This window comes from Glycine soja, chromosome 12 (genome assembly GCF_004193775.1).
Source record: "Glycine soja cultivar W05 chromosome 12, ASM419377v2, whole genome shotgun sequence".
NCBI lineage: Eukaryota > Viridiplantae > Streptophyta > Magnoliopsida > Fabales > Fabaceae > Glycine > Glycine soja.
The window spans coordinates 33,054,447-33,065,331 of record NC_041013.1 but is presented as its reverse complement, the minus strand read 5'-3'; the positions used below and the strand labels follow the sequence as shown (position 1 = coordinate 33,065,331).

Below are 10,885 nucleotides of genomic sequence, written 5' to 3'. Positions count from 1 at the left end.
TCAATAACTTAAGAGGGGAGAGGGGTGAATTAAGTTTAAAAAATTTCCCCTAACAAATTTTAATTATCTCTTTAAAAAGGAATATGCAGACTTAATAGAAAAGAAGTAAAGAACAATTTACTTAAAACTTCTTTAAATATGCAAAGTAAAATTAAAATGCAATAAATTAAAGGTGTTTAGGGAAGAGAGAATTACAAACTCAGTTTTATACTGGTTCGGTCACGCCCTATGCCTATGTCCAGTCCTCAAGTAAACCACTTGAGACTTCTACTAACTTTGTAAATCCTTTTACAACTTCTAAACTACCCAAGAATACTCTTCCCCTGTGTTCAGAGAATGTTACAAATCAAGAGACTCATTGTCTCTTGATTAACAACAGTTTGTTTTGAAGTACAGAAGAATATTTCTCTCTCTTTTAGAGAAGAATGATACAAGTTGAAGAACTTATAAGAATCCTTAATGATTTTACAAGTGTTTGGCCAAAAGTTTTCTTGTGAGAGGATAGGACAATGAATGTCCTAAAAAACTCTAAAGAATTTTGAATACAAGCCACATATTTATAGGTCTTTGGTGACCTTTCAAAAAACTTGTGAAGAGTTGTAACTTTTCAGAATTATTTTAAAAAAAAAAAATCATTGTTAATCGATTACAGATATGTTGTAATTGATTACACAATTATTTTGAGAAGTTATAACTCTTCAGTTTGAATTTCAAAACTTTTCGTGACTGGTAATCGATTACACAATAGTTGTAATCAATTACAAATTTTAAAATTCAAATTCAAATCTTTCTGAAACCTGTTTAAAAACTATTCTTGCTTTTGGTAATCGATTACAGCCTCTGGTAAATCGATTACCAGAGAGAAAAACATATTTTTCAAAATGAAGTACTTACTTAAAAAACTTTGTAAGATATTTTGAAAGCTTAACTTTTAAGGCCAAACCTTTGCAACCTCTTTAAGAGATTCTTTTAACATATAAAAGACTAATTGTTAATCGTTTCTCTTGATTTCTTGATCTTGACTTGAATCAACATTAAATAGCTTTAATCTTTTGGCATCATCATATATGCATCTACATTTGCTACCTTATGCATTAAAGTGTCTTTGCAGATATACCTCTCCAATCACTCGTGCAAGGATGGCCTGAGGTGTTACCATTTGAAAATATTCGTCCACCTGTTCAGATTACTAAGTTCCAGAATTCGGATCTTTACCTGTCTTAAAATATAGTAAATAGCTAATTTAGTCCTAAAATTTATATCTCAATCATTTTAGTCCCTAAAACTACAGAAAACTCAAATAAATCCCTAAAATTCTTCAAGGTTTCATGCAAGTCCCTAAAATTAATCCTTTTTCCCCTCATTTTAGTTCCCAAGTATAGGGACTTAAGTGATAATAATAACAAAAGTTTAAGGACCAAAATGAGAAAAAAGGGTTAGTTTCAGGGACTTAAATGAAACCAAAATGAGAAAAAAGGGGTAAGTTTCAACTTTCAAGATTAAATGAATACAAATTCAGGAACTCAATTAACCATTTTTCGCTCAAAATAATCCATACTACCTGACCGCGGGATTGGAATCACTATTATTCACACTTCGGACACAACAAAAAGCTCTCAACATTGTAAAAAGTATAATTATTTCTTCTCTCATAAGTACTAATAGAGAAATTTCCAACATGCCCTAACCAATCAAATCTTTGAATGATTCATTGATGAGTAAAGAGAACAGAAACTAATTCACAAATTTTGGCCTTTGATGTTGAGAATACCAAATTACTTCACAGTCGATGATTGAAGCACGCTCTAAATTGTTAGATAGGTAAATGATCAACGCATATATTCATACAAATTCAAACATAAGGCAGCTTTCAAGAGAAGAAATTAAAAGGTAACTGGAAACTGCGAGGAATATTAATTCCAATAGTTCATAAATCAATTCCTCTAGATTTCCAATATAAAATGGTTACAATTGTTATTTTGGAGCCATGAGTTTGAACCCTATCATCAGACGCCACTAGCATATAATCGGGTCCATTCCTTCGCTGCAGAGTTCAATGCCACATTTTAATAAAGGGAATATGCAAGTAACATGTTTGATGCCATCATTATCAACTAATTTTTTATATCAAAATAACAAGGAAAAGCATACCTGTTTCGACAGCCTCAGCCTCATTAGATTTCCAATGCTTGGCAATGTTCTCAGAAAGTGGATCATCTGGGTTTGGTGCACTTAATAGAGCTTGAATGCTAGAAGATGCCAACAAACTCATTATTAGTAAATAATACTCTTTCCAATTGATAGCAGGTTGATAAAAGAGTTTCCATTGACTTGCCCCACAACATTCTCCTCATTTTTGCTGCATTCTAGTTGGCCATGTCACGAGCCAAGCACCCCATAATTAAAAAACTAAAGGATCATTTAGTTTCAGAAAACATTTTCTATTTTCACTTTGTCTCCTGTTTTCTGAAGTTTATACAGGATAAAATGAAAACAAAAACATAAATAAAAAATGCTTTTATTGTTTTTACACAAACTTGAAAATAGAAAATAAAATTAAAATCGAAAACATTTTCTCAAAGATACAAAAAATGATTCAGTCTGAAAGGCACAAATAATTATCATATTTTCTCAAAATGTTTTATCAAACAAAAAAGAAATTAATATTCCATTCCATACCAGCAGTGATTAATATAATTTAACAATGTGTTTTCCAGACTTGCAAATTAGTAAGCATATATATATATATATATATATATATATATATATATATATATATATGTAAAAGATTGCATGTTTTAGGCAAATTCTACATGAATGCGAGACTGTTGTAACACCAACTACTATTAGGACCGTCCCACTTCAGGATAAATTGGTCCAAGAAAATACATCTAGCAGCCTAAAAGATAACAACATACCTTAGTAGAACAGTGCGGATCTGAAGGGCAGGACTCCACTTATCTTTCAGAATATCAAGACAAATCCTGCCAAGCTACAAATTAAACAAGAACTTGTAAGAGAAAAATAACCACTAAAAAAGAAATGAGAATTTAGGGACAGCAAAATGCACCTTATCAATGTTTGGATGATATATTTTTGTTAGAAACCTAACCTGTGAAAAGCAATGCACATTTAAAACCATCAAAAAGGTATCAAAGCCAATGGAATAAGAGGAAATGGTACAATCACACATCATTTTCAGTTAGAGACGCATAATAAAATATTTTTGAAAAGGGATGAAAAAAGACTTGAGAGAGCCACCATGGAAAACTCAAGTCCTAATTAGATACCCAGAAGATCTGTAGGTACGCCACTTCCCTAAATCGTGCAACTTTCAACAGTATCTCTAAGGCTCAGACCAGATAGGAAAACAAACATTATGAGACCCCAACTTAAGAAGGTAAGATTTCAATTTAAAGGAAATAAAAAAGGCAATATATTATTAATCAATATCAGTTCCAAGTTCTTGGAAGTATGTGATTCTAGTGTGGGGTGATAAGGCCTTGGACTCTAACAATACCTAGCTTTTGTAGTGTCCTCTCAAGGATCTTATCAAATAGCAAACAAGTGGTGCAAGTGGTGATGCTGACATTGTAGTGTTCATCCAGGACTAATCAAAAGGGCTAGTACACAGCCATCCCGCACCTGCACTGGGCCGTGAAGCATGGTGGGTAGTTAGGATCTAATTACAAGGTATGGAACTTGAGTTCCACAATGGAAGTACAAAATTCTGGTGTGGGGTTTAAAAGGCATAGGGCTCTCAAGCTAGAATGGTTGTCTTTTGTGGTGTGGTTCTCCCAACATTCTTATCACAATAACTAAACATCTATAACTACAAGCAATTATACAGATAACACTTTTATAATTTAGTTTCATTTCTTTTTGGTGTATAAGAATTCGGCGGAAACTTAGCACCAAAAGAATACCATGGTGCCATTGGAAAGAATAATATTAAGTATGTACCTTTGGAGCAGCCATTGGATATTCTTCTGGCAAAAATAGTTCTAACTTGAAAACTCCTCCTATTAATACAAACAATAAATATGTAAATCAGTAAAAGCATGAAGTATTGGCATATTTAAGAAAATAATGGAATTATAAATATCATCGTCATCAGAAATATTAAAAGTAAACAAGACAATAACCATCCTTCAAATGCAGAATCAAGAAAGAAGGAACTAACATCTGATCTAAGAAAAAAACTTACTGCTTTACTTCAGTGTTGCAAACAATGTTATCAACATTGACATCCTACTTAGGATTGGGAGGAGGGAAACAAGATTGAAAAACATAGGATTGTAACAAGGATCCTAAGATACTACAAAAAATATATAATATATTTTTAATTATAATACAAAAGTATCATAAATTATATTATAATTAGCTAATAAATATAATCACTAAAATTTAGTCAAAAATAAAATATTTATTTTATAGTTGTTGTATTATTTTATAAATATGTACAAGTATTATTAATATCTCAGTCTATTTTAGAATTTATAAAATTAGGAAAAAATAACAGAAAGTGAATATAACATAAAGATCAAAGAATATAATAAAAGACAGTAGAGAAGATAGCTCTAATAAAGCCAAAAGAACCCAACTTATGAGTTTTAGGGGAAGAAAAAGAAAAAGAAAGAAGATACAGAGAGGTTTTGCCTGATCAGAACCTAACATAGTGGTTGTTGTTCAGTGAGAACAGAAGATACAGAACACAAAAGGAGGCAAAATCTTCCCTTGGTAGACAACAAAACAGAGATGTGCAAATAAGAGAAAGGGTTCTGGGCAAACTGCAATGAAAGAAGAGATAGAATGCAGAGCCCCAAGTCCAAGTCAGGAACTGCAAGGCTGAGATTAGGGTTTTGATCGAAGTAATAAGAGAGGTTGAAGAGGGCAGAGAGATCATTAGACTGAGATGCAATTAGAAAATAGGATATAAAGGTTAAGAAACCGGGTTTGGGCAAACCGGATCATGCAACTCATCCCAGAAAACCAACATTACATGATCGGCAAAATTGCATGATTCCATGATTCTGCTTTGGTCCCACTCCAATCCCTCCCAGGAGGGATCTTATGTGCGATTCATCTTGGTCAAAGGTAGCAAGATTGCGATCCTGCCATCTTATGGTTTAGATTGCGATCTTGACAACATTGATTGCAAATATAACTAACCATAATAAGAATCAACGCAATTCAAAGGAAACCACCCCTCCTCAACAGCTAAACTACAAGTTATCCTTTTCCTTTTTATATTATATTATTTTATCAGGGAACAGTTCAAAAATTCATGATCCTATAAATGTAATCAAGCAGAATAAATGTGAATAAGTGGCCATACCCTTAAAAATGAAAGGTTCTAAACCTTGTAGCTAGATAACCACAGAAAGAGATATAATATAATAATCTAAAAATAAAGAGATGCAGGCAGACAGAAAATTCCTCAACTAGTATTCTATAGTGATTAAACCTCTGCAAGTGACTTCAAAAGGAATGAAAGTAGATATTCCAAATAGAACAAAAATAACCATGAGGATATAAGAACCAATTATTATGATGCAGAGAGAGACCCTTTCCTAAAACCCAGCTTGTAACTGGGGAGAGCCTCCACTACAACACCCAGTCAGTTGGCAACACATTTATTTTTTTGGCTTAAATATGTTTTTCATACCTATAATATATCCCTTTTTTCAGTTTACTACTAAACAATATTTTTTTTTCATTTTACTATCTGACATTTCCAAACTTTTGCTTTTGATAACTGCCGTTAGTCTCGGTCCGTTAAGTGATGACATGACAAGCTAACAAAGTATCACATCAACGGTTAAGTGATGATGTGATAGGCTAACAGAGTGTCACATCATTACTTAATAGACTTAGATTAACGGCGGATATCAAAAGTAAAAATTTGAAAATGTGAGGTAGTAAAATAAAAAAAAGGTAGTAAACTAAAAAAGGAGTATATTACAGATATGAAAAACATATTTAAGCCTTTTTTTTTATCGGCAAATGTAAGCTTTGACACATGCTCTTGTGTCATATACCAGCTGCATATTGCAATTTCTTCTTTATACTCAAATTGTGTTTGGCCTAACTTATTTGGAGCTAAAAAGCTACTTAAAAATTCAAGTTGAAAATAAGAACTTTAATTTAATGTTAAAGCTGCTTGTTAATTCTATAAGTTTTTAAGCTTAAAAGTTACCTTTAAGTTTAAACTTATTGGGTAATGTGTTCTTGAATCTTGGGATTTGAAATAATGGAAAAGGAAAAGTATAAGACAGCTCCTAAACTAGCTTTCTAAAAACCTCAGGTTTTCTTCATTTAAAAAGCTGCCTTTTAAAAAGTTCACTTTCTCAATTCCACTTGTCCAGCTTCTCCTTTTGATAAGTTCGAAATAAACTGGGCCAAAGACTACTTTAAAACAACAAGCAATCAAAAGAGTAGAATCTAGTTTAATAATTGTAAAACCATGTCTTTCAAGTATGAATGCACAACCAAAATTAGCTCCCAACTCTCCGTAGTGGGAACCAGTATATATTTTTACATGAGGAACAAAAGATAATAAAGAGTATGCCCATCAAATGATTTTTTATATTAAATTTACATCTTTTTAATTTCTTCCTTTCTAACCAAGTATTATATGATCTTCAAAACTAAAGATGAACTATAGTTTCTTTACACATGAGAAAAGCACACTATTGAAATTGATCATCTAGATGGTAAGAAAAATAATGTCAACAGACAAAAAAAAAAATATTGGGTACAAACAGTACACACAGAAAACTGCCAGCAAACTTCTATAGTAGGCCACAAATAGAGTAATAGTTTGTTTGGTTTGGCAAGTAAACCACAGGTAGAGTAATAGTTTGTTTGGTTTGACAAGTAGATCAGGAGTAATGGTTTGTTTGGTTTGGCAAATAGGCCACAAGTAGGATAATAGTTTGTTTGGTTTTGCAATTTCCAAACCAAAACCCATTCCTGAACATGATATAATGTTTCAACTTGTTTGGCTACTTTTTATTTGAATCAAGTTTGGTCATGCATGATGATTTGAAGAGAAGCAAAATTTACAAGCATTTAAATTGGGGATTTGGAATATTAGAGAAAACAGCATTAACTTACATTTTATACTCACTTTTCAGGCCACTTCATTTCATATCCATTTAAACCAAATTAATTTCACAAAATCATCAAAAGTAAACCTAGCACATACTCACCCAAACACATACCAAGACAATCAGCATTCGATTAAAAAATAAAAAGTAACAGAACAGAATTTCTGTGGCAGAAAACCATTCCAAGAATACATTTGACTGTAGAACATGATTGCTTACAAAATCTCCATGTACTTCCTAATTCCTAAAAATACCGAAACCAAGAGGATTTTTTTCCCCACATTACTAGTAAGTATAGTTTAAACAGAGATAATATGTTTTTAAGTAGATGAAGGGAGCATAATTATGTTGTCAAACCCAATACTACCTTCATAAGGCGACTGGGTTGGCCCAAGGATCATCACATTGAAATATCGCATATTCTCTTCAGAAGGGGAGGCACTAATTCCTGGTGCTGCATCAGCAGATCATCATAATATCAGAGACTGAGACAATCAAGTAATAAGCAGAATAAAAAATCACAAAACCAAGGTAAAATTATTCATGATATCTTAGAAGACAGAGTTTTTTTTATTTTTTATTTGATGGCATGTTCAAACCCGAACTTTGATGACTTGAGAAGATATCAAGAAACCATAAAACCAAGACACTAAGCAAAGATTAAAAAGTGGACAAATACAATCAATTCAACTTAGGGCGAGCTTATAAACCACTAAAAATCAACTGAGAACAAAATTTCCATATAAATCAACAAATGCAAAGTTCGAATAACAAGTTACCTGGCTCACTGAGCAAACGCTGCGTTTCCTGTTGAGATAGAAAAAGAAAAGAAAAAAAGTGTTCAAAACATTCACAAAGATCAAAATTAAAAAAACAAAAATTTGAAAGACCCAGAACCGCAGTTCATTTCTAACGAAGATCAAAAGCAAAAGGGTAGCTGAATCCCCAATTTTTAACACCAAAGACGCTTGAAAAAAAATTTCCTGCTCGTCGCAACTGAATTTTAGCAAGAGAGAGCAATTTGGCAATCCACACGGTAAAAAGCAGAAAACCCATGAGCGGATTTCGAGTTTCTTTCGTTTTCTCAGCAACCAAACAAATCGATCAGAGAAATTGAAATTGGGGTAACAACAAGGAAATGAGCACGAACCTTGATGATTCTTCGAGGGAGGTTGCTGTTGGCCATTGTCGAGTTCGATTGCAAAACGTGCAATAGGGTTTCTAGAGAGAGAGTTTCTCTCACTGAGACAGAAATGAACAACGCCGAGAGAATCAGCAAACACTCTATTAAAATGATAAAAAGGGGACAAAAAAAAAAGCAACAATTTGTTAAGAGTTTAATAGGCAAAAGGTTTTTACAACCAATTAAAAAATGTTTCTATAATAATAATAATAAATTAAAGAGAAAAAATATCGACTTTTCTGTATATTTGTTTTATTGTTGAAAAATAATTTTTATATTTCTTTTAAAAATACTGATTTATCTAAAAAAAGTTAAGAGAACAGGGTGTTGTATGAAATCTTAAATTGGAAAAAACTAATTGAACAAATGATAAACAACCACGGATTTGAAAATTTTAGAAAATACAGTACTAATAACAAAATAATATATAAATGGTTTCACATTAAAAACATCACCTTACACAGCACTAATAACATCACATTAAAGTGGAAAATAACTGAGAAATTATCACAGTAGTAATATATTCACCATTTGCTGAAAATAATGCTGCCTTACATAGCACAATGGGCTTGCATAATAGATCCCTGCATAATGAAAGTAAAGACAATCAGTACATACAATTTAACAAAATCCCTGCATTAACCAAATTCAGATCGAGTAGGGGGTAAAAAAATTGGATTTTTTCGTAAGAACTAAGCTTAATTCATAAGTAACATTTTTTATATATAAAAAATAAAGGCATTCCTATTTTCACCCTTTTGAAATATGAATACGAATTCAAGCACTAAATTGAGTCTTGATATCATAGCAAAGGGTGTTTCCCTTTTTTTTTTCTCTCTCTCTTTGCTTTCACAACAAAAGAACTCGAGAAGTAAACAAATATATGCAATTGAAGTTTTCTTTGTAGTTTTATTTCTGTTTTTTTTTCTTTTGTTCCCTTTTATTACCAAAAAACAAATATATGCAATGTTTTTATCTTTGAATGCAATGTTTTCCATTTTGTGAATATCCACCAACGCGGAAAAAGAATGTGGTATCAGAACGACCTTGAGACCAATTTAAAAAAAAACGCAAAAATCAATTATAAGAAAAAGGGGGAATTGATATAATAAAAATAACATTGAGGGGAAAAATTTCAGATGGAAACTTGGAATTATCCAAATTCCAATGACATTAATGCACGACTAAAGAATTTGGTTTGGGTAGACTCAATATGAATCAACCAATAAAGAGTAAAATAGTTCAAAAAGAGCTTAGCAATAGACTAAATTCTCTCAGGAAGAAAAGAGAAAAATAAGCAAAGCTCATAAATTTTAATCAACAACTTTCATAATATGATTTACTTTCGTTTTATTAATTGTATTTTGAACTTATTTTTAGACTTGTAATGGGTTGTTATGACCTTTTATGGTTACTTTATATCTTTTAATTATTAGATTAGTTATTAAGCTTTGAGCCTAATTTAGAGTTATTAGTAGGAGGTATAAATAGACTCCTTAAACATTTGTGGACAGTTTTTTATAAAATTTCATATTAGATATAGTTAAGAAAGAATTTCTCTTTTTGGTCTGTATTTTCATTTTTTGTTTTCATTTCATGTTTTCATTTTCTGAAAACTGTTTTTATTTTTAAAAGATTAGAATTCTGAAAACATGTTTGATTTGATTTCTTGTTTTCTGCTTTCAAGAAATAAAAACACTAAAAATGCATTTTCAAAAGGAAATGTAGTTTTAAATTTGCTTAAAATTACATTACTTGTCACCTCATTTTTATTTTACCCAAAATGAGGTTCCTGGTTTCAACTTAAAACATTGAAAATAAGATTTTATTATTTCCAGTTTTTGATTCGTTTGGGGAAATATTTTCACTGAAAATGAAAACAGAAATTCAACCAAACACATTTTCATCACCATTTTCTATTTTTGACCTTAAGAGAGTATTCTTAGAAAAAAATTTCCCGGCTTCCAGGACCACAGCCATCAGGAAGGATATCTCAGGTATTAGACAACTCAGTGGAGAGAGCCTGTATGAGTACTGGGAGAGATTTAAGAAACTATGTGCCAGTTGCCCCCACCATCAGATTTCAGAACAACTTCTTCTCCAATATTTTTATGAAGGACTCAGTAATATGGAGAGAAGTATGATAGATGCTGCCAGTGGTGGAGCCCTTGGAGACATGACTCCTGCTGAAGCCAGAAATTTAATTGAGAAGATGGCCTCCAACTCCCAGCAGTTTAGTGCCAGAAATGATGCCATAGTCATTAGAGGAGTGCATGAGGTAGCTACAAACCCATCTGCATCATCTGAAACTAAGAAGCTTGAAGGCAAACTGGATGCGTTGGTCAACTTGGTAACCCAACTGGCCTTGAATCAGAAATCTGTACCTGTCGCAAGGGTTTGTGGTTTGTGCTCCTCTGCTGACCACCATACAGACCTTTGCCCTTCCATGCAGCAACCTGGAGCAATTGAGCAGCCTGAAACTTATGCTGCAAATATTTACAATAGACCTCCTCAACCTCAGCAGCAAAATCAACCACAGGAGAGCAATTATGACCTTTCCAGCAACAGATACAACCCTGGATGGAGGAAT

General features: G+C 32.3%; 1 protein-coding gene and 1 non-coding gene across 2 annotated transcripts; both read right to left on the bottom strand.

Moving 5' to 3' along the window:
- Nucleotides 1-1,684: 1,684 nt before the first annotated feature.
- LOC114378085 (ubiquitin-conjugating enzyme E2 36-like) lies at nt 1,685-8,423 on the bottom strand. The gene is made up of 8 exons (XM_028336609.1): nt 8,263-8,423; nt 7,892-7,919; nt 7,480-7,566; nt 3,964-4,022; nt 3,071-3,112; nt 2,919-2,992; nt 2,152-2,249; nt 1,685-2,044 (listed from the first exon to the last, which is right to left on the bottom strand). Exons 1-8 carry the CDS (start codon nt 8,296-8,298, stop codon nt 2,007-2,009), a joined length of 462 nt encoding a protein of 153 aa, XP_028192410.1. The 5' UTR covers nt 8,299-8,423; the 3' UTR covers nt 1,685-2,006.
- A 1,847-nt stretch (nt 8,424-10,270) lies between these two features.
- On the bottom strand, nt 10,271-10,377 carry LOC114380660. The gene has a single exon (XR_003659833.1). It is a non-coding gene; the product is annotated as a small nucleolar RNA R71 (small nucleolar RNA).
- Between the last annotated feature and the right edge of the window lie 508 nt (nt 10,378-10,885).